The 23,303-nt window shown below is 43.5% G+C and overlaps 1 protein-coding gene across 1 annotated transcript in view; it reads right to left on the bottom strand.

The window, feature by feature from the left end:
* The window catches only part of PIK3R2 (phosphoinositide-3-kinase regulatory subunit 2), a 233,576-nt gene that overhangs the window by 82,864 nt on the left and 127,409 nt on the right, over positions 1–23,303 (bottom strand). The window contains exon 4 of the mRNA XM_053702938.1: positions 3,348–3,410. Coding sequence (XP_053558913.1) covers positions 3,348–3,410 — 63 coding nt within the window. The remainder of the gene's footprint in view (positions 1–3,347; positions 3,411–23,303) is intronic.

Raw genomic sequence — 23,303 nt, 5'->3', positions numbered from 1 at the left:
CCTATGAGAAAATCCTAGGAGCAGTGGCTAATCCGAAAGAAAACGCCACGAACTGGAAATGCTTGTCCAGGAATTCAAACCTTAGGAACCGATGATGTTCCTTGTGGATAGGAATATGTAGATACGCATCCTTGAAATCCACCTTGGTCATGAATTGACCTTCCTGGATGGAAGGAAGAAGTGTTCGAATGGTTTCCATCTTGAACGATGGAACCTTGAGAAACTTGTTCAAGATCTTGAGATCTAAGATTGGTCTGAACGTTCCCTCTTTTTTGGGAACTATGAACAGATTGGAGTAGAACCCCATCCCTTGTTCTCCTAATGGAACAGGATGAATCACTCCCATTTTTAGCAGGTCTTCTACCCAATGTAAGAATGCCTGTCTTCTTATGTGGTCTGAAGACAACTGAGACCTGTGGAACCTCCCCCTTGGAGGAAGCCCCTTGAACTCCAGAGAATAACCTTGGGAGACTATTTCTAGCGCCCAAGGATCCAGAACATCTCTTGCCCCAGCCTGAGCGAAGAGAGAGAGTCTGCCCCCCACCAGATCCGGTCCCGGATCGGGGGCCCGCATTTCATGCTGTCTTGGTAGCAGTGGCAGGTTTCCTGGCCTGCTTTCCTTTGTTCCAGCCTTGCATAGGTCTCCAGGCTGGATTGGCTTGAGAAGTATTACCTTCCTGCTTAGAGGACGTAGCCCTTGGGGCTGATCCGTTTCTGCGAAAGGGACGAAACTTAGGTTTATTTTTGGTCTTGAAAAGACCTATCCTGAGGAAGGGCGTGGCCCTTGCCCCCAGTGATATCAGAGATAATCTCTTTCAAGTCAGGGCCAAAGAGTGTTTTCCCCTTGAAAGGAATGTCAAGCAATTTGTTCTTGGAAGACGCATCCGCTGCCCAAGATTTTAACCAAAGCGCTCTGCGCCACAATAGCAAACCCAGAATTTTTTCGCCGCTAACCTAGCCAATTGCAAGGTGGCGTCTAGGGTGAAAGAATTAGCCAATTTAAGAGCACGAATTCTGTCCATAATCTCCTCATAAGAAGAAGAATTACTAATAATCGCCTTTCCTAGCTCATCAAACTAGAAACACGCGGCTGCAGTGACAGGGACAATGCATGCAATTGGTTGTAGAAGGGAACCTTGCTGAACAAACATCTTTAGCAGACCTTCTAATTTTTTATCCATAGGATCTTGGAAAGCACAACTATCTTCTATGGGTATAGTGGCGCGCTTGTGTAGAGTAGAAACCGCCCCCTCGACCTTGGGGACTGTCTGCCATCAGTCCTTTCTGGGGTCGACTATAGGAAAACAATTTTATAAATATGGGGGGAGGTACTAAAGGTATACCGGGCCTGTCCCATTCTTTACTAACAATGTACGCCACCCGCTTGGATATAGGAAAAGCTTCGGGGGGCCCCGGGGCCTCTAAGAACTTTTCCATTTTACATAGTGGTTCTGGAATGACCAGATAATCACAATCATCCAAATTGGATAACACCTCCTTAAGCAGAGCGCGGAGATGTTCCAACTTAAATTTAAAAGTAATCACATCAGGTTCAGCTTGTTGAGAAATGTTTCCTGAATCTGAAATTTCTCCCTCAGACAAAACCTCCCTGGCCCCCTCAGACTGGTGTAGGGGCCCTTCAGAAACCATATCATCAGCGTTCTCATGCTCTACAGAATTTTCTAAAACAGAGCAGTCGCGCTTTCACTGATAAGTGGGCATATTGGCTAAAATGTTTTTGATAGAATTATCCATTACAGCCGTTAAATGTTGCATAGTAAGGAGTATTGGCGCACTAGATGTACTAGGGGCCTCCTGTATGGGCAAGACTGGTGTAGACGAAGGAGGGGATGATGCAGTACCATGCTTACTCCCCTCACTTGAGGAATCATCTTGGGCATCATTTACATATAGTTAAATGAGAAGGAACCTTGGTTTCCCCACAGTCAGAACACAATCTATCTGGTAGTTCAGACATGTTAAACAGGCATAAACTTGATAACAAAGCACAAAAAACGTTTTAAAATAAAACCGTTACTGTCACTTTAAATTTTAAACTAAACACACTTTATTACTGCAATTGCGAAAAAGTATGAAGGAATTGTTCAAAATTCACCAAAATTTCACCACAGTGTCTTAAAGCCTTAAAAGTATTGCACACCAAATTTGGAAGCTTTAACCCTTAAAATAACGGAACCGGAGCCGTTTTTATATTTAACCCCTTTACAGTCCCTGGAATCTGCTTTGCTGAGACCCAACCAAGCCCAAAGGGGAATACGATACCAAATGATGCCTTCAGAAAGACTTTTCTATGTATCAGAGCTCCACACACATGCAGCTGCATGCCATGCTGTCCTCAAAAACAAGTGCGCCATACCGGCGCGAAAATGAGGCTCTGACTATGATTAGGGAAAGCCCCTAAAGAATAAGGTGTCAAAAACAGTGCCTGCCGATATAATCATATCAAAATACCCAGAATAAATGATTCCTCAAGGCTAAATATGTGTTAATAATGAATCGATTTAGCCCAGAAAAAGTCTACAGTCTTAATAAGCCCTTGTGAAGCCCTTATTTACTATCTTAATAAACATGGCTTACCGGATCCCATAGGGAAAATGACAGCTTCCAGCATTACATCGTCTTGTTAGAATGTGTCATACCTCAAGCAGTAAGAGACTGCACACTGTTCCCCCAACTGAAGTTAATTGCTCTCAACAGTCCTGTGTGGAACAGCCATGGATTTTAGTTACGGTGCTAAAATCATTTTCCTCATACAAACAGAAATCTTCATCTCTTTTCTGTTTCTGAGTAAATAGTACATACCAGCACTATTTTAAAATAACAAACTCTTGATTGAATAATAAAAACTACAGTTAAACACTAAAAAACTCTAAGCCATCTCCGTGGAGATGTTGCCTGTACAACGGCAAAGAGAATGACTGGGGTAGGCGGAGCCTAGGAGGGATCATGTGACCAGCTTTGCTGGGCTCTTTGCCATTTCCTGTTGGGGAAGAGAATATCCCACAAGTAAGGATGACGCCGTGGACCGGACACACCTATGTTGGAGAAATTTATATATATATATATACACATATACACATATATATACACACACACAAATTATATATATATATATATACATATACATACACATATACACACACATGCATATATACATATGCATTTGCTAATTTTGAATTGAATATAGTCTGTATAGATTTTCCTTACCTGGCCTACCATTATTTAAATTATTTTATTATTGCTAACAAAATTGGTTATATTTGTGCCACCAATTCACTCACAGTTACAAAGATCTGTTTTCTAACCATGTGGAAACTGGTTCTTACCGGTTTTTAAAGTGTGTCTAAACTCTGAGCCAGAGGTCCTGTACAGCATTTCATTTTCAAGTCCTGGAAGGACAAATAAAAAAGTAACTTTCATGAATATTGCACATATACAAAATACAAAGCAAACTGCCACATGTGACTAACCATACAAACTGTAAACATTATATCAAATATGATACACTTTTATAAAACAGAACAGGGTTTATTTTAATGGATTGTTTTCTTTAGTAAAGATTTATCCTTTAGGTTGTTCAACACAGTTTTTTTTTATAAAAACCTCCAGAATGTTCTGCAATAAGGAACATCAATTTATTTAAAATGTAAAATGTACACAAGTGTTATTCAAGACCAAGTTAAAAAGGATAGTAAACTCAAAATTAAGCTTTCACAAGCCTGGCAGAGTATGTCATAACAATTTTTCAATTTAATTATCAAATTAATCAATTTCTTGGTATCCTTTATTGAAAGGGCCAGTTGCCGCAATGCATTACTGGGAGCTAGCTGCCGATTGGCTGTGCTTATATGCCTTTTGCGATAGGCTCACCTGATATGTTCATCTAGTTCAGCCAGCAAGGATTTAAAAAAAAACAAACGGAAAGCAAATTTGATAATAGGAGTAAATTAGAAATTTATATGCTCTGAATAGTAAACATTTAAGTTTCCCATTATTGTCCCTTTAAATGCTTTACTAGTTAAAATGTAGAAACACTGCATTCCTAAATTCATCTCAACCTTAACCAAAAGGGAACCTGTTCTAGTAATCAGCTCTTACATAAAGAGCCTTTTTAAAACAGAAAGCTGTCAACTTCTATGACAATAAAAATAATGCATATTTCCCATAAGAAAACATAAATTATGCTTACCAGATAATTTCCTTTCCTTCTGTATGAGGAGAGTCCACGGCTTCATTCTTTACTTGTGGGAAATACTGAATCTGGCCATCAGGAGGAGGCAAAGACACCCCAGCCAAAGGGTTAAATACCTCCCCCCCACTTCCCTCATCCCCCAGTCATTCTGCAGAGGGAACAAGGGACAGTAGGAGAAATATCAGGGTGTAAATGGTGCCAGAAGAAAAAAATAAAAAATTAGGTCCGCCTAACTGAGAATACGGGCGGGGGCCGTGGACTCTTCTCATACAGAAGGTAAGGAAATTATCTGGTAAACATAATTTATGTTTTCCTTCTTAATATGTATGTACTAAGATAGTAATTTGATATCAACTACATGCATAGGCTCAAACGGAGCCTTCTGCAAACTTTTAGGAACAAGATTTAAACTCCAAGGAAGAGCGATAGATCTAAACACCGGCCTGATTCTAGTCAGAGCCTGAACAAAAGACTGGACATCTGGAAGCTCAGCGAGCCTCTTGTACAATAAAACAGATAGGGCTGAAATCTGTCCCTTAAGAGAGCTAGCAGAAAGGCCCTTCTCCAGACCATCCTGGAGAAAGAAAAGAATCCTGGAAACCCTGACCTTATGCCATGGAAATCACACCAGAATAAGTAGGTCCTCCACAACTTATGATAGATGCGACGAATGACCGGCTTACGCGCCTGAATGAGAGTATCAATAACTCTCTCCGAGAAACTAGTACTAAGAGTTCAATCTCCACGCAGTCAGCCTCAGAGAATCTAGATTTTGATGAACAGAGGGGCCTTGACCCAGCAGGTCCCTGCGACAAGGTAACCTCCATGGAGGAGATGATGACATCCCCAACAGGTCCGCGAACCACATCCTCCGCGGCCAAGATGGAGCAATTAGAATTACTGATACATGCTCCTGTTTGATGTTGGCCACTACACGAGGGAGAAGTGGTAACGGCGGAAAAATATAGATCAGACTGAACCTTCAAGGCATTGCTAATCTGGAGCAAATCTCCGCAAACACCTTGGGATGGAGAGACCATGCCCCCGGATGATTGTCTGCTGCGGAAATCCGCTTCCCTGTTGTCCACACCCGGAATGTTGATCCCTGACAGCCATCAGCTGTGGGCCTCCTCCTACTCCAGAATCTGAGATACTTCCCTCATTGCTAGGGAGCTTCTCGTTCCCCCCTGATGGTTGATGTAAGCCAGTGAAATTATGTGTTCTGATTGGCATCTGACAAACTGGGACGCACCCAGAAGAGGCCAAGCCTTCAGAGCATTGAAGATTGCTCGAAGTTCCAGAATGTTGATCGGTAGGAAGGATTTCTCTCGAGTCCATAGGCCCTATGCCTTCCTGGCACTCCAAATAGCTCCCCATTCTGTGAGACTCACGTCCGTAGTCACAATCTCCCAGGACGGTCTCAAGAAGGATGTCCCTTGGGGACAGGTGATCTGGACAGAGCCACCAGGAGAGCGATTCTCTCGACCGGTTGTCCAGAGAAATCTGTTGAGACAGATCTGCATGGTTGCCGTTCCACTGTCTCAGCATGCATAGTTGAAGAGGTTTGAGATGGAATCTGGCAAAAAGAATGATGTCAATGCAGGACACTATGAGACCAATTACCACCATACACCGAGCCACAGAGGGCCTTAAGGGGGTCTGGAGGGCAAGACAATTGGAAGTTAGCTTGTAACGTCTCTGGTCTGTAAGGAATATCCTCATGGATATGGAGTCTATTATCGTACCCAGGAATTCCACCCTGGTACTGGGAATAAGAAAACTATTTTCTAAGTTTATCTTCCATCCATGAGATCGAAGAAGAGAAAGATGGACTTCCGAATGGTCTTCTGTCAGACGACAGGATAGTGCCTGAACCTGAATATCGTCTAAGTAAGGCGCCACTGCTATACCCCTGGTTCTGACCACTGTGAGCAGAAACCCCAGAACCTTCGTAAAGACTCTTGGGGCAGTAGCTAGACCAAATGGAAGTGCAATAAACTGGAAGTGTTGGTTCAGGAATGCAAATCTTAGGAACTTGACATGTTCCCTGTGAAAAGGGACGTGAAGGTAGGCATCCTTCAGGTCTATCGTGGTCATGAAGTGTCCTTTCTGAACTAAGGGAAGAATGGACCTTATTGTCTCCATCTTGAACGGGGGAACAGATAGGAATTTGTTCAAACATTTTAGGTCCAGAATCGGGCGAAAAGTACCTTCCTTCTTTGAGACCACAAAGAGGTTTGAGTAGTAGCCCAGACCTCTCTCCACTGGCAGTACCGGTACAATGACCCCCATGGAGGAGAGATCCCTCACGCACCCTAGAAAAGCGTCCCTGCTTCTGGTCTTGAAGACAGGTTTGATAATAGGAATCTGCCCCTGGGAGGATGAGGCTTGAAACCTATCCTGTATCCCTGAGCGATGACTTCCAGGACCCACGGGTTTTGCACGTCCCCAAACCAAGCTTCTGAAAAGAATGACAGTCTGCCCCCTACCAGATCCCGAGCCGGATTGGGGGCCACCCCTTAATGCTGACTTTGACTTGGTGGGCTTCTTGTTCTGCTTTGATTTATTCCAAGATTGATTCGGCTTCCAAGTTCCCTAAGACTGCTCAGGCTTTGCAGAGGGTTGCTGACGTTGGACTTTATCTGAATGAAAGAAATGAAAATTAGGACCTTGTCCCTTGGGTTTTATCTTCTTATCCTGCGGTAAAAAGGCACCCTTACCTCCAGTACATGCCTGGACCAAAAAGAATCTTTCCCTTAAATGGGAGGGAAAGGAGTCTAGATTTTGAACTCATGTCCGCAGACCAAGACTTCAGCCAAAGTGCCCACCGGGTTAGGACAAAAAAACCTGAAGCCTTGGCATTCAGCCGAATAATCTGCATATTTTGTCACAAATGAATTAGCTACCCTTAAGGCCTTAATTCTTTCCTGGATCTCGTCGAGGGGACCCTCCACCTCAATTAACTCAGATAGGGAGTAGCACCAGTAGGCAGCCGCTCCAGCAACTGCAGCAAAAGCCGGTTAAAACAAATATCCCATATGCTGAAACATTTTTCTTAATAGAGTTTCTAGTTTCTTATCCATGGGCTCCTTAAACGACGAACTATCCTCAAGCGGGATAGTAGTGCGTTTAGTCAGAGTGGAGACAACGCCATACACCTTAGGGACAGAACCCCACAACTCTAATTGAGAATCCGTAACCGGGAACAATTTCTTAAAATAAGAAGGGGAAAAAGAAGAGCCAATTCTTTCCCATTCGTTCTTAATAATGTTCGCCATCTTAACGGGAACCAAGAAAGTCTGTGGTACAATCCTGTCCTCGTAAACTTTATATATATTAGGAATACACGGTTCCTCAGGTAATTTAGGTTCGGGAACTTCCAAAGTAGCCAACACTTCCTTTAGCAGAAAGTGTAAGCGTTCAATCCTAAATCTAAATTCTAGTTCCTCCGCGGCCGGGGGCAGCAGATTCCAACCAAGAAAGAGCATCCTCTGAAGTATCAGAGGTGTCTTCATCAGCGGATAATCTAGTATCAGATAAATCCAGTAAGATAGTGGATGACCGCTGAGGATAGCAATATTTAACCTTTCACTTGCGCTTAGCAGGGGGAGGTAAAGCACTGAAAGCCGCAGACGCTGCCGTTTGTAACTGCTCAGTAAAGTCTGGTGGTAAAAGGGCCCCTCCAGATGGAGGATTAGGAGTGTTATGGGAAGCTGCATGTGTATTTGGATATGACTGTAGGGTGCGCACCTCACGGGATAGAGACTCCTCAGAGGTGGATGGCAAAATTAAAATTACTTTATCGAGGCATGAGGAACATAATTGAGCAGGTGGATATACTGTGGCCTCCTCACAATATAGACAGGCATTGGATTTCGGTAAAGAGGGAGTACCCTCTAATGTATCAAAGTCCTCCATAGCGTGCGCTTATAAATGTACAGTAGAAAAAGTAAATGGCACCTTTTTACCCCCAATGGTTGGGGCACTCACCACCTCCTATGATCCAGGCCCAACAGAGATACCGCTTTGTCTCCGGTAAACTGCACGGTCAGGAAGAAGAGAACAGTGTTACCACACCCGGTCACGTGGTGCGCCGCACAGGACCGCCCCTGCTGCAGCTAAAAGCGTGCCAAGTCTAACAGGCTGCGCAGCTAATAAAAAATGAAAATAAAACCTGTACATTCTAACATCTGCCTGACCCTCATCTCACACGTCGCAGCATAAACAAAATATTTACATTATGTAATTAATCCCCCCTGTTCAATAATCCCCTTCCGGAGATATTAACCCTTGATTCCATGCAGATAAAAGGAGCCACACTGTGACCCTGTGTTCTAGCGTTATCATAAAATGTATAAAATGAAACTATCTTACAGGAATCTATGCCATGGAACAGAAACACAGCCTCTCAAGTTTGACAGTCTTGTAGCATCGCTCCTGACATGGACTTGAGTGAAAAAGCAGGCAGTGAAACTCATCAACACTGATTGCTTAAGGAGCTGTTAATACGAGTCTGGATGGGTTTGCAGAAAGACTCTCCCTGCATCTCCAGACTCAATGCTCTCACTGAGAGGCTGACAAGACTACTTAAAGGGACACTGAACCCAAACATTTTCTTTCGTGATTCAGATAGAGCATGCAATTTTAAGCAACTTTCTAATTTACTCCTATTATCACTTTTTTTTCATTCTCTTGGTATGTTTATTTGAAAAGCAAGAATGTAAGTTTAGATGCCGGCCCATTTCTGGTGAACAACCTGGGTTGGCCTTGCTGATTAGACAGCACCAATAAAAAAGTGCTGTCCATGGTACTGAACCAACAATTTGCTGGCTCCTTAGCTGAGATGCCTTCTTTTTCAAATAAAGATAGCAAGAGAACGAAGAAAAAACAGAATTTATGCTTACCTGATAAATTTCTTTCTCCAACGGTGTGTCCGGTTCACGGCGTCATCCATAACTTGTGGGAATATTCTCTTCCCCAACAGGAAATGGCAAAGAGCACAGCAAAAGCTGTCCATATAGCCCCTCCCAGGCTCCGCCCCCCCCAGTCATTTGACCGACGGTTAGGAGAAAAAAAGGAGAAACTATAGGGTGCCGTGGTGACTGTAGTGTATAGAGAAAGAAATTTTTCAAACCTGATTAAAAAACCAGGGCGGGCCGTGGACCGGACACACCGTTGGAGAAAGTAATTTATTAGGTAAGCATAAATTCTGTTTTCTCCAACATTGGTGTGTCCGGTCCACGGCGTCATCCATAACTTGTGGGAACCAATACCAAAGCTTTAGGACACGGATGAAGGGAGGGAGCAAATCAGGTTACCTAAACAGAAGGCACCACGGCTTGCAAAACCTTTCTCCCAAAAATAGCCTCCGAAGAAGCATAAGTATCAAATTTGTAGAATTTGGCAAAAGTGTGCAGAGAAGACCAAGTCGCTGCCTTACATATCTGATCAACAGAAGCCTCGTTCTTGAAGGCCCATGTGGAAGCCACAGCTCTAGTGGAGTGAGCAGTGATTCGTTCAGGAGGCTGCCGTCCGGCAGTCTCATAAGCCAATCGGATAATGCTTTTCAGCCAGAAAGACAGAGAGGTAGCCGTAGCTTTTTGTCCTCTCCTCTTACCAGAGTAAACGACAAACAAAGATGAGGTTTGTCTAAAATCCTTAGTTGCTTCTAAATAGAACTTTAAAGCACGAACTACATCTAAATTGTGTAACAAACGTTCCTTCTTAGAAACTGGATTCGGACACAGAGAAGGAACAACTATTTCCTGGTTAATATTCCTGTTGGAAACAACCTTCGGAAGAAAAACAGGCTTAGTACGCAAAACGACCTTATCTGAATGGAACACCAGATAGGGTGGGTTACACTGCAGAGCAGATAATTCAGACACTCTTCTTGCAGAAGAAATAGCAACCAAAAACAGAACTTTCCAAGATAGTAACTTGATATCTATGGAATGTAAGGGTTCAAACGGAACCCCTTGAAGAACTGAAAGAACTAAATTTAGACTCCAAGGAGGAGTCAAAGGTCTGTAAACAGGCTTGATTCTGACCAAGGCCTGTACAAAAGCTTGTACATCTGGCACATCTGCCAGTCGTTTGTGTAATAAGACAGATAAAGCAGAAATCTGTCCTTTTAGAGAACTCGCTGACAATCCCATATCCAAACCTTCTTGAAGAAAGGAGAGGATCTTAGGAATTTTAATCTTACTCCAGGAGAATCCCTTGGATTCACACCAACAGATATATCTTTTCCATATTTTATGGTAAATCTTTCTAGTCACAGGTTTTCTGGCTTGGACCAGAGTATCTATCACAGAATCTGAAAACCCACGCTTGGATAAGATCAAACGTTCAATTTCCAAGCAGTCAGCTGTAGAGAAACTAGATTTGGATGTTCGAATGGACCTTGTATTAGAAGATCCTGTCTCAAAGGTAGCTTCCATGGTGGAGCCGATGACATATTCACCAGGTCTGCATACCAAGTCCTGCGCGGCCACGCAGGAGCTATCAGAATCACCGAGGCCTTCTCCTGTTTGATCCTGGCTACGAGCCTGGGGAGGAGAGGAAATGGTGGAAACGCATAAGCTAGGTTGAACGACCAAGGCGCCACTAATGCATCCACTAGAGTCGCCTTGGGATCCCTGGATCTGGACCCGTAGTAAGGAACCTTGAAGTTCTGACGGGACGCCATCAGATCCATGTCTGGAATGCCCCATAATTGAGTCAACTGTGCAAACACCTCCGGGTGGAGTTCCCACTACCCCGGATGAAAAGTCTGACGACTCAGGTAATCCGCCTCCCAGTTGTCTACTCCTGGGATGTGGATTGCAGATAGGTGGCAGGAGTGATCCTCCGCCCATTTGATGATTTTGGATACCTCTCTCATCGCCAAGGAACTCTTTGTTCCCCCCTGATGATTGATGTAAGCTACAGTCGTCATGTTGTCCGACTGGAATCATCCTGGGCAACCTTACTATTTGTGACAGTACTGTCCTTACTATGTTTGGACGCTATGGCACAATTATCACATATATTTGAAGGGGGAACCACATTGGCTTCCATACATACAGAACATGATCTATCTGAAGGTACAGACATGTTAAACAGGCTTAAACTGGTTAATAAAGCACAAAACCCGTTTTAAAACAAAAACGTTACTGTCTCTTTAAATGTTAAACAGGGCACACTTTATTACTGATTATGTGAAAAACTATGAAGGAATTATCCAATCTTTACCAAATTTTCAGCACAGTGTCTTAATGAATTCAAAGTATTGCACCCCAATTTTCAAGCTGTTAACCCTTAAAATGTGGAAACCGGAGCCGTTTGCAATTTTAACCCCACTACAGTCCCAGCCACAGCCTTTGTTGCGACTTTACTAATCCCAGGGGGGTATACGATACCAATTCAAGCCTTCTAGGAACGTTTTTAGTGGATACCAGACCCTCACACATGCAGCTGCATGCACTGTACTCAAAAGTAACTGCGCAATAATGGCGCGAAAATGAGGCTCTGCCTACTATAGTGAAAGGCCCTTCCTGACTGGGAAGGTGCCTAAACTAGTGCCTGGCGATAAAAACGTTCCCCAAACAATACAAGTGTGAAAATTACTTCAAACTTTCAAAAATAACTTAAATCAACAATCGATTTAGCCCTTAAAGGGACACTGAACCCAAATTTTTTCTTTCGTGATTCAGATAGAGCATGCAATTTTAGGCAATTTTCTAATTTACACCTATTATCAATTTTTCTTTGTTCTCTTGCTTTCTTTATTTGAAAAGGAAGGCATCTAAGCTATTTTTTTTGGTTAAGACCATGGAAAGCACCTTTTTATTGGTGGGTGAATTTATCCACCAATCAGCAAGAGCAACCCAGTTTGTTCACCATAAATGGGCCGGCATCTAAACTTACATTCTTGCATTTCAAATAAAGATACCAAGAGAATGAAGGCAATTTGATAATAGGAGTCAATTAGAAAGTTTCTTAAAATTACATGCTCTATCTGAATCGCAAAAGAAAAAAAACAGAATTTATGCTTACCTGATAAATTACTTTCTCCAACGGTGTGTCCGGTCCACGGCGTCATCCTTACTTGTGGGATATTCTCTTCCCCAACAGGAAATGGCAAAGAGTCCCAGCAAAGCTGGTCACATGATCCCTCCTAGGCTCCGCCCACCCCAGTCATTCGACCGACGGACAGGAGGAAATATATATAGGAGAAACCATATGATACCGTGGTGACTGTAATTAGAGAAAATAATTCATCAGACCTGATTAAAAAACCAGGGCGGGCCGTGGACCGGACACACCGTTGGAGAAAGTAATTTATCAGGTAAGCATAAATTCTGTTTTCTCCAACATTGATGTGTCCGGTCCACGGCGTCATCCTTACTTGTGGGAACCAATACCAAAGCTTTAGGACACGGATGAAGGGAGGGAGCAAATCAGGTCACCTAAATGGAAGGCACCACGGCTTGCAAAACCTTTCTCCCAAAAATAGCCTCCGAAGAAGCAAAAGTATCAAATTTGTAAAATTTGGCAAAAGTGTGCAGTGAAGACCAAGTCGCTGCCTTACATATCTGGTCAACAGAAGCCTCGTTCTTGAAGGCCCATGTGGAAGCCACAGCCCTAGTGGAGTGAGCTGTGATTCTTTCAGGAGGCTGCCGTCCGGCAGTCTCATAAGCCAATCGGATAATGCTTTTAAGCCAAAAGGAAAGAGAGGTAGAAGTCGCTTTTTGACCTCTCCTTTAACCAGAATAAACAACAAACAAGGAAGATGTTTGTCTGAAATCCTTAGTAGCCTCTAAATAGAATTTTAGAGCACGGACTACGTCCAAATTGTGTAACAAACGTTCCTTCTTTGAAACTGGATTCGGACACAAAGAAGGTACAACTATCTCCTGGTTAATATTCTTGTTGGAAACAACTTTCGGAAGAAAACCAGGCTTAGTACGCAAAACCACCTTATCTGCATGGAACACCAGATAGGGCGGAGAACACTGCAGAGCAGATAACTCTGAAACTCTTCTAGCAGAAGAAATTGCAACCAAAAACAAAACTTTCCAAGATAGTAACTTAATATCTACGGAATGTAAGGGTTCAAACGGAACCCCTTGAAGAACTGAAAGAACTAGATTTAGACTCCAGGGAGGAGTCAAAGGTCTGTAAACAGGCTTGAACCTAACCAGAGCCTGAACAAATGCTTGAACATCTGGCACGGCTGCCAGTCTTTTGTGAAGTAAAACAGATAAAGCAGAGATCTGTCCCTTCAGAGAACTTGCAGATAATCCTTTCTCCAAACCTTCTTGTAGAAAGGATAGAATCTTAAGAATTTTTATCTTGTTCCATGGGAATCCTTTAGATTCACACCAACAGATATATTTTTTCGATATTTTATGGTAAATTTTTCTAGTTACAGGCTTTCTAGCCTGAATCAAAGTATCTATTACAGAATCTGAAAACCCACGCTTTGATAAAATCAAGCGTTCAATCTCCAAGCCGTCAGTTGGAGGGAAACCAGATTCGGATGTTCGAATGGACCCTGAACAAGAAGGTCCTGTCTCAAAGGTAGCTTCCATGGTGGAGCCGATGACATATTCACCAGGTCTGCATACCAAGTCCTGCGTGGCCACGCAGGAGCTATCAAGATCACCGAGGCCCTCTCCTGATTGATCCTGGCTACCAGCCTGGGGATGAGAGGAAACGGTGGGAATACATAAGCTAGGTTGAAGGTCCAAGGTGCTACTAGTGCATCTACTAGAGTCGCCTTGGGATCCCTGGATCTGGACCCGTAGCAAGGAACCTTGAAGTTCTGACGAGACGCCATCAGATCCATGTCTGGAATGCCCCATAATTGAGTTATTTGGGCAAAGATTTCCGGATGGAGTTCCCACTCCCCCGGATGGAATGTCTGACGACTCAGAAAATCCGCTTCCCAATTTTCCACTCCTGGGATGTGGATCGCAGACAAGTGGCAGGAGTGATCCTCCGCCCATTGAATTATCTTGGTCACTTCTTTCATCGCCAGGGAACTCCTTGTTCCCCCCTGATGATTGATATATGCAACGGTCGTCATGTTGTCTGACTGAAACCTTATGAATTTGGCCTTTGCTAGTTGAGGCCAAGCTCTGAGAGCATTGAATATCGCTCTCAGTTCCAGAATGTTTATCGGGAGAAGAGACTCTTCCAGTGACCATAGACCCTGAGCTTTCAGGGATTCCCAGACCGCGCCCCAGCCCACTAGGCTGGCGTCGGTCGTGACAATGACCCACTCTGGTCTGCAGAAGCTCATTCCCTGTGACAGATTGTCCAGGGTCAGCCACCAACGGAGTGAATCTCTGGTCTTTTGATCTACTTGAATCGTCGGAGACAAGTCTGTATAATCCCCATTCCACTGTCTGAGCATGCACAGTTGTAATGGTCTTAGATGAATTTGTGCAAAAGGAACTATGTCCATTGTTGCAACCATCAATCCTATTACTTCCATGCACTGCGCTATGGAAGGACGACGAACAGAATGAAGTACTTGACAAGAGCTTAGAAGTTTTGATTTTCTGACCTCTGTCAGAAAAATCCTCATTTCTAAGGAATCTATTATTGTTCCCAAGAAGGGAACTCTTGTTGACGGGGACAGAGAACTTTTTTCTTTGTTCACCTTCCATCCGTGAGATCTGAGAAAGGCTAGGACGATGTCCGTATGAGCCTTTGCTTTTGACAGGGACGACGCTTGAATCAGGATGTCGTCCAAGTAAGGTACTACTGCAATGCCCCTTGGTCTTAGAACCGCTAGAAGGGACCCTAGTACCTTTGTGAAAATCCTTGGAGCAGTGGCTAATCCGAATGGAAGTGCCACAAACTGGTAATGCTTGTCCAGAAAAGCGAACCTTAGGAACTGATGATGTTCCTTGTGGATAGGAATATGTAGGTATGCATCCTTTAAATCCACGGTAGTCATAAATTGATTTTCCTGGATAGTAGGTAGGATCGTTCGAATAGTTTCCATTTTGAACGATGGTACCCTGAGAAATTTGTTTAGGATCTTTAGATCCAAAATAGGTCTGAATGTTCCCTCTTTTTTGGGAACTATGAACAGATTGGAATAAAATCCCATTCCTTGTTCTCTTATTGGAACTGGATGTATCACTCCCATCTTTAACAGGTCTTCTACACAATGTAAGAATGCCTGTCTCTTTATTTGGTTTGAAGATAATTGAGACCTGTGGAACCTTCCCCTTGGGGGTAGTTCCTTGAATTCCAGGAGATAACCTTGAGAAACTATTTCTAGCGCCCAAGGATCCTGAACATCTCTTGCCCAAGCCTGAGCAAAGAGAGAAAGTCTGCCCCCCACTAGATCCGGTCCCGGATCGGGGGCTATACCTTCATGCTGTTTTGGTAGCAGTGGTAGGCTTCTTGGCCTGCTTACCCTTGTTCCAGCCTTGCATTGGTTTCCAGGCTGGTTTGGGTTGTGAAGTATTACCCTCTTGCTTAGAGGATACAGAATTAGAGGCTGGTCCGTTTCTGCGAAATGGACGAAAATTAGGCTTATTTTTAGCCTTAAAAGACCTATCCTGTGGGAGGGCGTGGCCCTTTCCCCCAGTGATGTCTGAAATAATCTCTTTCAAATCAGGTCCAAATAATGTTTTACCTTTGAAAGGAATGTTAAGCAATTTTGTCTTGGAAGACACTTCCGCTGACCAAGACTTTAGCCAAAGCGCTCTGCGCGCCACGATAGCAAACCCTGAATTTTTCGCCGCTAATCTAGCTAATTGCAAAGCGGCATCTAAAACAAAAGAGTTAGCCAATTTAAGTGCTTGAACTCTGTCCATAACCTCCTCATACGAAGATTCTTTACTGAGCGACTTTTCTAGTTCTTCGAACCAGAAACACGCTGCCGTAGTGACAGGAACAATGCATGAAATTGGTTGTAGAAGGTAACCTTGCTGTACAAAAATCTTTTTAAGCAAACCCTCTAATTTCTTATCCATAGGATCTTTGAAAGCACAACTATCTTCGATAGGAATAGTAGTGCGTTTGTTTAGAGTAGAAACCGCCCCCTCGACCTTGGGGACTGTCTGCCATAAGTCCTTTCTGGGGTCGACTATAGGAAATAATTTCTTAAATATAGGGGGGGGAACAAAAGGTATGCCGGGCCTTTCCCACTCTTTATTTACTATGTCCGCCACCCGCTTGGGTATAGGAAAAGCGTCGGGGGGCACCGGAACCTCTAGGAACTTGTCCATCTTACATAATTTCTCTGGAATGACCAAATTGTCACAATCATCCAGAGTAGATAACACCTCCTTAAGCAGTGCGCGGAGATGTTCTAATTTAAATTTAAATGTCACAACATCAGGTTCAGCTTGATGAGAAATTTTTCCTGAATCTGAGATTTCTCCATCAGACAAAACCTCCCTCATGGCCCCTTGAGATTGGTGTGAGGGTATGTCAGAACAGTTATCATCAGCGTCCTCTTGCTCTTCAGTGTTTAAAACAGAGCAATCGCGCTTTCTCTGATAAGTAGGCATTTTGGATAAAAGATTTGCTATGGAGTTATCCATTACAGCCGTTAATTGTTGCATGGTAATAAGTATTGGCGCACTAGATGTACTAGGGGCCTCCTGTGTGGGCATAACTGGTGTAGACACAGTAGGGGATGATGTAGTATCATGTTTACTCCCCTCATTTGAGGAATCATCTTGGGCAAAATCATTATCTGTGGCATTACTGTCCTTACTTTGTTTGGACACTATGGCACAGTTATCACATAAATTTAAATGGGGAGACACATTGGCTTTCATACATATAGAACATAGCTTATCTGATGGTACAGACATGTTAAACAGGCTTAAACTTGTCAACAAAGCACAAAAAACGTTTTAAAATAAAACCGTTACTGTCACTTTAAATTTCAAACTGAAAACACTTTATTACTGAATATGTGAAAAAGTATGAAGGAATTGTTCAAAATTCACCAAAATTTCACCACAGTGTCTTAAAGCATTAAAAGTATTGCACACCAAATTTCAGAGCTTTAACCCTTAAATTAACGGAACCGGAGCCGTTTTTAAATTTAACCCCTATACAGTCCCAGCTATATGCTTTGCTGAGAGGCCCCCAGACTAAAAAAGGTGTCCAACACAGTGCCTGCCGTTTTTTAAACGTTCCCCAAGATTATAATGCCAATTATAAGCTACAATCTGCATAATATGCCCCAATAAAGCAATCGTTTTAGCCCATAAAAATGTCTACCAGTTTTTAAGCCCTTTTTTAAGCCCTTTATTCTTTTATATTTGACTAAGAAAATGGCTTACCGGTCTCCATGAGGGGAAATGACAGCCTTCCAGCATTACATGGTCTTGTTAGAAATATGGCTAGTCATACCTTAAGCAGAAAGGTCTGCTAACTGTTTCCCCCAACTGAAGTTACTTCATCTCAACAGTCCTGTGTGGAAACAGCAATCGATTTTAGTTACTGTCTGCTAAAATCATCTTCCTCTTACAAACAGAAATCTTCATCCTTTTCTGTTTCAGAGTAAATAGTACATACCAGCACTATTTTAAAATAACAAACACTTGATAGAAGAATAAAAACTACATTTAAACACCAAAAAACTCTTAACCATCTCTGTGGAGATGTTGCCTGTGCAACGGCAAAGAGAATGACTGGGGTGGGCGGAGCCTAGGAGGGATCATGTGACCAGCTTTGCTGGGACTCTTTGCCATTTCCTGTTGGGGAAGAGAATATCCCACAAGTAAGGATGACGCCGTGGACCGGACACACCAATGTTGGAGAAATTGGGTTCAGTGTCCCTTTAAGAGTTTCCACCAGTTAATAGCCCATAATAAGCCCTTTATTCTTTCTAAGTCTAAGAAAATGGCTTACCGATCCCCATGAGGGAAACATGACAGCCTTCCAGCATTACACAGTCTTGTTAGAAAAATGGCTAGTCATACCTTGAGCAGAAAAGTCTGCAAACTGTTCCCCCCAACTGAAGTTCTCTCAGCTCAACAGTCCTGCGTGGGAACAGCAATTGATTTTAGTTACTGCTCCTAAAATCATACTCCTCTTTTAAACAGAACTCTTCATCTCTTTCTGTTTCAGAGTAAATAGTACATACCAGCACTATTTTAAAATAACAAACTCTTGATAGAAGAATAAAAAACTACAACTAAACACCACATACTCTTCACCATCTCCGTGGAGATGCTACTTGTTCAGAGCGGCAAAGAGAATGACTGGGGGGGCGGAGCCTGGGAGGGGCTATATGGACAGCTTTTGCTGTGCTCATTGCCATTTCCTGTTGGGGAAGAGAATATTCCCACAAGTTATGGATGACGCCGTGGACCGGACACACCAATGTTGGAGAAATTCTGTTTTCTCCAACATTGGTGTGTCCGGTCCACGGCGTCATCCATTACTTGTGGGAACCAATACCAAAGCTTTAGGACACGGATAAAGGGAGGGAGCAAATCAGGTTACCTAAACAGAAGGCACCACGGCTTGCAAAACCTTTCTCCCAAAAATAGCCTCCGAAGAAGCATAAGTATCAAATTTGTAGAATTTGGCAAAAGTGTGCAGAGAAGACCAAGTCGCTGCCTTACATATCTGATCAACAGAAGCCTCGTTCTTGAAGGCCCATGTGGAAGCCACAGCCCTAGTGGAGTGAGCTGTGATTCGTTCAGGAGGCTGCCGTCCGGCAGTCTCATAAGCCAATCGGATGATGCTTTTAGCCAGAAAGAAAGAGAGGTAGCAGTAGCTTTTTGTCCTCTCCTCTTACCAGAGTAAACGACAAACAAAGATGAAGTTTGTCTGAAAACCTTTGTTGCGTCTAAATAGAACTTTAAAGCACGGACTACATCTAAATTGTGTAACAAACGTTCCTTCTTTGAAACTGGATTCGGAAACAGAGAAGGAACAACTATTTCCTGGTTAATATTCTTGTTGGAAATTACTTTAGGAAGAAAACCAGGTTTGGTACGCAAAACAACCTTATCTGAATGGAACACCAGATAGGGTGGATCACACTGCAAAGCAGATAATTCAGAAACTCTTCTAGCAGAAGAAATAGCAACCAAAAACAGAACTTTCCAAGATAGTAACTTGATATCTATGGAATGTAAAGGTTCAAACGGAACCCCTTGAAGAACTGAAAGAACTAAATTTAGACTCCAAGGAGGAGTCATGGGTCTGTAAACAGGCTTGATTCTGACCAAAGCCTGTACAAAAGCTTGTACATCTGGCACAGCTGCCAGGCGTTTGTGTAACAAAACAGATAAAGCAGAAATCTGTCCTTTTAGAGAACTCGCTGACAACCCTTTATCCAAACCCTCTTGGAGAAAGGAAAGAATCTTAGGAATTTTAATTTTACTCCAGGAGAATCCCTTGGATTCACACCAACAGATATATTTTTTCCATATTTTATGGTAAATTTTCCTAGTCACAGGTTTTCTGGCTTGGACCAGAGTATCTATCACTGAATTTGAAAATCCACGCTTGGATAAAATCAAGCGTTCAATTTCCAAGCAGTCAGCTGCAGAGAAACTAGATTTGGATGTTCGAATGGACCTTGTACTAGAAGATCCTGTCTCAAAGGTAGCTTCCATGGTGGAACCGATGACATATTCACCAGGTCTGCATACCAAGTCCTGCGTGGCCACGCAGGAGCTATCAGAATCACCGAGGCCGCCTCCTGTTTGATCCTGGCTACGAGCCTGGGAAGGAGAGGAAACGGTGGAAACACATAAGCTAGGTTGAACGACCAAGGCGCCACTAATGCATCCACTAGAGTCGCCTTGGGATCCCTGGATCTGGACCCGTAGCATGGAACCTTGAAGTTCTGACGGGACGCCATCAGATCCATGTCTGGAATGCCCCATAATTGAGTTAACTGGGCAAAGACCTCCGGGTGGAGTTCCCACTCCCCCGGATGGAAAGTCTGACGACTCAAATAATCCGCCTCCCAGTTGTCTACTCCTGGGATGTGAATTGCAGATAGGTGGCAGGAGTGATCCTCCGCCCATTTGATGATCTTGGATACCTCTCTCATCGCCAAGGAACTCTTTGTTCCTCCCTGATGGTTGATGTAAGCTACAGTCGTCATGTTGTCCGACTGGAATCTTATGAATCCGGCCTTCGCTAGTTGAGGCCAAGCCCGGAGCGCATTGAATATCGCTCTCAGTTCTAGGATGTTTATTGGGAGAAGGGACTCTTCCCGAGACCATAGACCCAGAGCTTTCAGGGAGTCCCAGACCGCGCCCCAGCCTAATAGACTGGCGTCGGTCGTGACAATGACCCACTCTGGTCTGCGGAAGCTCATTCCCTGAGACAGGTGATCCTGAGTCAACCACCAACGGAGTGAGTCTCTGGTTACCTGGTCTACTTGAACCTGGGGAGACAAGTCTGCATAGTCCCCATTCCACTGACTGAGCATGCACAGTTGTAATAGTCTTAGATGAATTCGAGCAAAAGGAACTATGTCCATTGCTGCAACCATCAATCCTACTACTTCCATGCACTGAGCTATGGAAGGCTGCAGAATAGAGTGAAGAACTTGACAAGCGTTTAGAAGCTTTGACTTTCTGACTTCTGTCAGGAAGATCTTCATTTCTAAAGAATCTATTATTGTTCCCAAAAAGGGAACTCTTGTTGGCGGAGACAGGGAACTCTTTTCTACGTTCACCTTCCACCCGTGAGATCTGAGAAAGGCTAGAACAATGTCTGTATGACCCTTTGCCTTGGAAAGAGACGACGCTTGAATTAGAATGTCGTCTAGATAAGGTGCCACTGCAAAGCCCCTCGGTCTTAGAACCGCTAGAAGGGACCCTAGCACCTTTGTGAAAATTCTGGGAGCAGTGGCTAAACCGAACGGAAGAGCCACGAACTGGTAATGTTTGTCCAGAAAGGCGAACCTTAGGAACTGATGATGACCTTTGTAGATAGGAATATGTAGGTACGCATCCTTTAAATCCACGGTAGTCATATATTGACCCTCCTGGATTGTAGGTAAAATTGTTCGAATGGTTTCCATTTTGAACGATGGAACTCTGAGGAATTTGTTTAGAATTTTTAAATCCAGAATTGGTCTGAAAGTTCCCTCTTTTTTGGGAACTACAAACAGGTTTGAGTAAAACCCCTGACCTTGTTCCGCTGTTGGAACTGGGTGTATCACTCCCATCTTTAACAGGTCTCCTACGCAATGTAAGAATGCCTGTCTCTTTATCTGGTTTGAAGATAAGCGAGACATGTGGAACCTTCCCCTTGGAGGAAGTTCCTTGAATTCTAGAAGATAACCCTGAGAGACTATTTCTAGTGCCCAGGGATCCGGAACATCTCTTGCCCAAGCCTGAGCAAAGAGAGAGAGTCTGCCCCCTACTAGATCCGGTCCCGGATCGGGGGCTACCCCTTCATGCTGTCTTGGTAGCAGCAGCAGGCTTCTTGGCCTGTTTACCCTTGTTCCAGCCTTGCATTGGTTTCCAAGCTGGCTTAGCCTGGGAAGCGTTACCCTCTTGTCTAGAGGCTGCAGAGATAGGAGACGGTCCGTTCCTGAAGTTACGAAAGGAACGAAAATTGGACTTATTCTTAGCCTTAAAAGGCCTATCATCCTGTGGGAGGGCATGGCCCTTTCCCCCAGTGATGTCTGAAATAATTTCCTTCAATTCTGGCCCAAAAAGGGTCTTACCTTTGAAAGGAATATTAAGCAATTTTGTCTTGGAAGATACATCCGCTGACCAAGATTTTAGCCAGAGCGCTCTGCGCGCCACAATTGCAAACCCTGAATTTTTCGCCGCTAACCTCGCCAATTGCAAAGCGGCATCTAAAATAAAGGAATTAGCTAACTTAAGTGCGTGAATTCTGTCCATGACTTCCTCATATGGAGTCTCCTTATTGAGCGACTTTTCTAGTTCATCGAACCAAAAACACGCCGCCGTAGTGACAGGAATAATGCACAAAATTGGTTGAAGGAGGTAACCTTGCTGAACAAAAATCTTTTTAAGCAAACCCTCCAATTTTTTATCCATAGGATCTTTGAAAGCACAATTGTCCTCAATGGGAATAGTCGTGCGTTTGGCTAGCGTAGAAACTGCCCCCTCAACCTTAGGGACTGTTTGCCATGTGTCCTTCCTTGGGTCGACCATGGGGAACAATTTCTTAAATATAGGAGGTGGGACAAAAGGTATGCCTGGTTTCTCCCACTCCTTAGTCACTATGTCCGCTACCCTTTTAGGTATTGGAAAGGCATCAGGGTGCACCGGGACCTCTAGGAATTTGTCCATCTTCCACAATTTTTCTGGAATGACCAAAGAGTCACAATCATCCAGCGTAGTTAGTACCTCCTTAAGTAATGCGCGGAGATGCTCTAACTTAAATTTAAACGTCACAACATCAGGTTCTGCCTGTTGAGAAATTCTTCCTGAATCAGAAAGTTCTCCCTCCGACAAACCCTCCCTCACTGCCACTTCTGACTGGTGTGAGGGTATGACAGATAAATTATCGTCAGCACCCTCTTGCTCCACTGTATTTAAAACTGAGCAATCACGCTTTCTTTGAAATGATGGCATTTTGGATAAAATATTAGCTATGGAATTATCCATTACTGCCGTTAATTGTTGCATAGTAACAAGCATTGGCGCGCTAGATGTACTAGGGGTCGCCTGCGCGGGCATAACTGGTATTGACACAGAAGGAGAGGATGAAGAACTATCCCCACTACCTTCATTTGAGGAATCATCTTGGGCAACCTTATTAAATGTGACAGTACTGTCCTTACTTTGTCTGGACGCCATGGCACAATTATCACATACATTTGAAGGGGGGACCACCTTGGCCTCCATACACACAGAACATGTTCTATCTGAAGGTACAGACATGTTAGACAGGCTTACACAGGCTAATAATGCAAAAAAAAGTTTTTAAACAAAACCGTTACTGTCTCTTTAAATTTTAAAAAGAGCACACTTTATTTCTGAATGTATGAAAAACTATGAAGGAAATATCCAATCTTTACCAAATTTTCACCCTAGTGTCTTAATGCTTTTAAAGTATTGCACCCCAATTTTCAAGTTTGTAACCCCTTAAATGAGGAAACCGGAGC

This window comes from Bombina bombina, chromosome 2 (assembly GCF_027579735.1).
Source record: "Bombina bombina isolate aBomBom1 chromosome 2, aBomBom1.pri, whole genome shotgun sequence".
Lineage (NCBI taxonomy): Eukaryota > Metazoa > Chordata > Amphibia > Anura > Bombinatoridae > Bombina > Bombina bombina.
Note: the sequence above shows the minus strand (reverse complement) of the source record. Positions and strands in the feature narration are given on the sequence as shown.